At 48.9% G+C, this 6,000-nt stretch overlaps 1 protein-coding gene across 10 annotated transcripts in view; it reads left to right on the forward strand.

Moving 5' to 3' along the window:
• Positions 1-2,241, forward strand: part of TNS1 (tensin 1) — a 46,402-nt gene extending 44,161 nt beyond the window's left edge. For all 10 annotated transcript variants that reach the window (XM_042827134.1, XM_042827135.1, XM_042827137.1 and 7 more), the window contains 3 exons: positions 62-130; positions 279-311; positions 1,124-2,241. In XM_042827134.1, the coding sequence (XP_042683068.1) occupies positions 62-130; positions 279-311; positions 1,124-1,268 (247 nt within the window). In that variant the 3' untranslated portion in view covers positions 1,269-2,241. The remainder of the gene's footprint in view (positions 1-61; positions 131-278; positions 312-1,123) is intronic.
• Positions 2,242-6,000: the final 3,759 nt, after the last annotated feature.

Here is a 6,000-nt window from a genome sequence, read left to right on the forward strand (position 1 = left end):
GAGCTGTGATGGGAAGAGGTGGGGGATGACTGGCTGTGATGCTCTGTGCCTTGTGTTTCAGATTGTTCTTCCGACGACACTATCCTCTCAATACTGTTACCTTCTGTGATTTGGACCCCCAGGAACGAAAGTAAGTGCCCTAATCCTTGGGGTTTCCCCTGCCTTTTTCCCTCTTCCAGGCCACTGTGCTGCTTGGAATGGGGTCTTTGCTTTTGTCTGTTCCCCTTGCTTCTGTAGTGTGCAGGAGGCACCATCTCAAACACTTGTTCTCTTCGCAGGTGGACTAAAACTGATGGCAGTGGTCCAGCCAAGTAAGTGTATGCTCAGTTCCTCCCAGTTGCTGTCAGGGTGGATCCCACTTGGGTTTGAGCATCACCTTCTGGAGCATCTGGCTGGGGGGTGCCCCCACATGGTACACAGAGGTTGCCTGGAGGATGGGCTCTTCTCCTTGCTTTGGGAACTTTTCACCCAAGCATGAGAGCACTGCTCCAGGAACTGAGCCCAGTTCCGGGGGTTAGTTCCCACTAATTTTAGCTATTGTGTTAGTGAAAGAGTTTTTATTAGGATGTCCAGCTGCTGGGATGTTTCCTCTCTCCAATTAGAAATGCCACAGCCTGGGCCTGGGCCTGTCTCACATTCTGTTCCCCCATATTTATAACTTCAGTTTGCACGTTCTAATTAAAAAAAAAAAAAAAAAAAAAAAAAAAGACATTTCATTTATTGGGGGAGAGACAGACAGAAATAACCACATGGTCTCATCCAGCTCTGTGGGCTGCAGTGTGTGGGTCTGCACTCTCGGTGTCCCCGTGTGGCCTTTCTAGTGTTATGGGATCCCTCACATGCCTCAAGGTCCTTGTTTGGGGACAGTCGTGGGTTGAGTAGCTGGGATGGTCTGAGCAAAGAGGGTTTGACCGAGAGTGTTGGTCTTCAAAGAACCAAGAGGAGGTTTAGGCTGGTCTTCATGTGGGCTCTTTGGAGAATAGGGTATTTCCTTGTGGGCCATGCAAGATGAATGTTGAAGAGCACAGGGTTAACGTGGCCATACTGGAAGAGGATGGGTGGTGTTCCTTGGGTGAGCAGCACTGGCAAACCTCACTGAGCCTCTTGTCTTCTCCCCACCCAGGCTCTTTGGCTTTGTGGCCAGGAAGCAAGGGAGCACCACAGACAACGTCTGCCACCTCTTTGCAGAGCTGGACCCGGACCAGCCAGCTGCGGCCATTGTCAACTTCGTCTCCAGAGTCATGCTTGGCTCTGGCCAGAAAAGATGAGCTGGTGCTTGCGGGTGATTCTTGAATTTTGGAGAAGGACTTGGAGCTGATCCGAGAAGGAGTGTGAGGAAGTGCATTGTGGGAGAGGGAAGTGAATTGGGGGGGGGGGGGAAGGGTTGGAATTGTGGAGGAAAACAGCAAACAATGACAAGAAAACAAAACAAAACCCTAAAAACTTGACACAAGCTAAACACACACATAGAAGAATCAAACCACACACCTATGTAACAGAGCCATGAAGTCAACGCCAAACAGGGAGAGGATGCGGATGCATGTCCCACCACAGGGAAGGTGACCAAAGTGAAGATGGCAGCAAGAGGAGTTCCCAGCTTTCGGCATTGCAGTCCTGAGGCCACACCAAGTGGTTATGTTTGCTCCAGACCAAATGCATGGTTGTCATTTGGAGGGGAAAAAAAAAAAAAAAAAAGAGACAAAACAGCAAAAGCCATGAAAGAAGCCTTCATCGGTGAACGTCTGCTGCATGTTTGACACAGCGTACAGGGGATAACGCCCTGCTGCCGTGTGAGCCCAGGTCTGCAGGACACTGGAGGAGATGCCGTTGGAAACTTCCCCTCGCCATGCTGCAGCAGAGGGTCCTGCCAGCTTACACCGAAACCTGCTGGCCACCCTGCTGGGGTGTGCAACGGCTTGGTCCCGAATCCTCTTGTTGCCTGGGTGCTTGGCTTTGGGCTACCCTCAGCTGCTGGCCCGTAGCCTAGCACAGGTGAGACATCACAAGTTTCACCCACAGAGGGGCAGTGCAGCATCTCCTCCACTCCTGGGCAGCTCCTGCGCTCCATGCCTGGAAGAGGAGGATACTCCTGGTCTGGTGGAGGAAGGAAGGCACCTCCTCGCTCATCTTCCTCTTTTCCCTCCTGTCACCAGTCCTCTTTGACAGTTTTCTCCTGTGGCCTGTCACACATTCTCTTAACAGAAAAAAAAAAAAGAAAAAAAAAAAAAAAGAAAAATGTTACAATAATAATAATAATAATAATAGCAGATGCTTGCACAGGTGGGTTTCCTGTGCGGAGCAGTGGACCCGTGGCCGGCCCTATCTCTCTTTGGAGATGTGCAAGCAGTTTTTAAATTGCATGGACGTTCAAGTTGCACGAAAGGCGAATGACTACAAGTAACTCAGGCGCTTTCTCTTGTTTTTATTTTTGGAGGCCACGTTAAAAAAAAAAAGAGAAGGAAGAAAAATTATTTAGAAAACAACAACAGCAACAACAAAGGATCAACAATCGCTGGGCAGCTTTGGCTCGGTGGGGAGGCCACAGGTCCTCTGAGAGCCACCCTCTGCCTTACCCATGGTTGAAGGTTTGCACCCCAAATGCACTGCAGGCTTTTCCCTGTGTGTGGGGATGCACAGGGGCTGAGGGCCCTGTGCCTTTATGGCTGAGCATTGTGGTGTTGGGGAGCAGAGGTCCCAGCCCCAGATCTGGCTCTGGTGGTGGTTGGTGGAGGGAGCAGTGTGCAGGTTTGGGGCAGAGCTGAGCACTGTGCTGCGAGCACAAAGGTTCAGAGGTTGTATTTTGTGGTTTTTATGTCTGGAGAAGTTTCGGTGCAGAGTGGCCCAGATAGCCTGCTGGAGGCGAACAATTAGACTCCTACTGCTGCAGCCCCCCAGAGAACTTGCCTCCCTCGGACCACCCTTGCCTTGATAGCTATAATATATATAGGAGCTATACTGACGAAATACTGTAAGCTAACAAAATTTAAAGGAGGAAAAAAAGGTTAAATTGACACTCTGAAAATATTTATTTTTTTGCCATATTTTGCTTTCCGCGCATCGATTCTCCCCCCTGTTCTATCTGCCTTCCCCTGCCCTGGGGGCAAACACCTGCACGTCAGAAGCGAATTGGGTGCAAGGGAAGCGCCGATGGGGCGTGCAGGTGCCACATGGGGGACATGCGTGTGACCGTGTGTGTGTGTGTGTGCGAGAGAGCGACGGCGTGGGCGCGGAGGGGCCGGCGTGGCCGGAGGCTGGTTGGTGTATGGCAGGTGATGGATGCGTAGCGGGGATTTGGGTGCGAGACTGTGGTGGGATGCGTGGAGGATGGAGCCTTCTCCCCCTCCCGGCTCCCCCTATCCACATGGATGCAAAGACCTTTTCATACTTTATCTTTTTATTTTTTAATGATGTTTCTAAAGCGATTCCCTCCTTCTGCGAAATTCAAGCGAGATGAGAGATGATCTCACCCATCATCTCCTCACCCTGCCGGTAACCAATTAGAGGAAACACTGTGTTTATAGATATATAAATATATATATTTTTGAAAGTCTCTATTTTTCAGACTTGGTTTTCTCACTGCTAAGAAAGAAAAGAGATGATAATAATGTAATTTTATTTTAATCTACTGCCTCGGTGCTTGAGTCTCCCCTTCACCTTCCCGTCCCATAGGGCAAAGCAGATTGGAGCACCCAGAGGTGCTGGTAGCATCACGCCTGCTTCAAGGCTCCACAATGATGCTCAAGCTGGAGATATAGCCTGTGTCTGAATGGCAAACGTTAACCATTGTGTAGTTTTTAACGTAGAGCTTCCAATGATGTCAGCGGGCATTTGTCAGCTCCCTTTAAGGCACTTTCCTTCTTTATCTCCTTTTAAAAGTTACTTTTTTTTTGGCTGTAACTCCCCACCAGTTGGGTTGTCGGGGACCCAGTACCGTGTCGATATTTTTCTTTACAAAAAGGATGGATGAGATCCTTTGGTTTTTCTTTGGCTTTGCCATGCAGTTGCGGTATCAGAGAGTCGAGCTTGTGCGCGTTCACCCTGCTCATGTCCCATTGTAACCACACCACCGGGTGTTCTCTCTCTCACACACACCAACACATCCCTCCTTCCTGCACAAAGAACTGCATATATTCTTGCCAAAGATATCCTTAAAAACGCACTTTTCCCCACATATATATATATATATAATTTTTTTGTGTGTGTGTGTACATTTGTTGTACGTCACTTTTTTGTGTTGATTTGTTCTTTGGAGAACCTTCCCATTCCCATCCCTCCTCCCTTTGCTGTCGGTGTTGCTGCCTCACAGGAAGGCTCCTGGGGGTTTCCCATCTGACCCGGTAATTATCTGGGGGTTTGGTTGTGTCACTGTCTGCTGGAGGGATGCACCCTTTGTGCAATAAGTTGTTCTTTCCAATTGGATACAACAAACCAAATGAAGCCAGGTTTTGGTAGTTCTGGATGTAACGCGTGCTGACCAAGCATGGAATATCATAGAGTTGTAGAATTGTTGGAGTTGGTAGGGATAGTGGGGAGAAAACCTAGTTCCAGCCCCTCTTGCTGTGCTGATGCTGTGGGAAGGGGTCCCACAAGCAGAGCCAGGCTTTGTCCCAGCCTCCAGGAAACACCTGGATGTGGCCATAGCCTCTGGGCATTGATTTTTTTTTTTTTTTTTAGCAGTGAAACAGTCAAACCGGAGCACACCCTGCCCAGCAGGTTGGGCAGGTACGGAGCCGGCCGGCCCAAAAACCCAGACGGCATCATCGGCAAATGGAACCCTTCCCGTTGGAGCAGGCAGGGAGATCAGACAGCAGAAGAGCCCGCAGGGGCTTGTTTGATTCCGTTCGTTTGTTTTGCAAATTGCGAGGTTGGGTTGGGGTTACTATTTTTTTTTTTTTTTTTTTTTTCTTCTTTTTTTTTAAAAAAAAAAAAAAAAAAAAAAAAAGAAAAAAAAAAAAATTTGTATTGGCGGATCTAGCACTGCCGTGTTTTGCGTGGTTTTTTCTTTTTCCTGTTGTCTTTGTTACTTTGGGAATGTTACAGATTTATTTGCTAATCAGTGTTAATGAACAGTTCAAGACTTTCAGACTTGCCCCTTTCTGTGTATTTATATAGATGGAAAAGAAATATGTTATATTTTGTATCTTTGTGCCCATGGCGTCGTCGCGTGTGTAAAGATGACTTTGGTTGCACCGTGTCTACGTGTGAATGTGACTCTGCTTTTGTCTTCCCCTTTGTACAGATGTCTGATTCTCCGCAGTTCATTGTATGGCTTTATAAAGTGGTAAAAACAAAAAATCAGTTATATAAAATATACTGTTGCTTGGAATGCCCGCTTGGTGTCCGGGTCGCTCGGAACGTATCTCACATTCTAAGGGAGCACAGAAATAAATGTTCTATTCTTTTTGCAGGGGGGGGAGGGGGGGAGGGGAAGCCCAACAACCATCATGGGGGTCCTGTGTTTTCTGCAGCTGTGCCCCCCCAGTCTTCAAAGTTGGGCTGGGGGAGGTGTAACTACAGTGCTGCTCACCAGATGTGGGCTAACTGGGGAATGTTGGGGCTGCTGTGTGGCTCTGGCTCTATTCTGGCCTTTGTTTGACAAAGGGGGTCCCTCTTTACTGGTGCTCCCTTTGAGCAGTGGGGGCTCATTGCATCCTGTTATCCCTGGCACTGAGGGGGGTGATGAACAATGTTCCCTCCAACCCCATGTCGCCATTAGGGCTGAGCTCTGTGCTCCTCAAACTCCATTCACTGCCCCTTTAGGGACAGTCCTGCTGCCCCATTCCTGGCAAAACAAAGTAGTCCCCCCTCCCCAAGTCGCATCCCTGCCTTTTCCCGGGCTCAGAGAGTGATTCCCAGCATCAATCAGAGCCCCCAGCTCTCTGCTCTGTTCCTTCCCTTCCTTGCCGAGTTGGTGGCCAAGCCCCGGCCCCCGGGATGGATTGAGTTTAATTAGACAAGAAATATCAGCCAGAGCAGCAGCAGTTTCTCTGGCGCCAGCAC

Source organism: Centrocercus urophasianus, unplaced genomic scaffold (assembly GCF_019232065.1).
Source record: "Centrocercus urophasianus isolate 14NV4802_14NV808 unplaced genomic scaffold, USGS_Curo_1.0 seq_28, whole genome shotgun sequence".
NCBI lineage: Eukaryota > Metazoa > Chordata > Aves > Galliformes > Phasianidae > Centrocercus > Centrocercus urophasianus.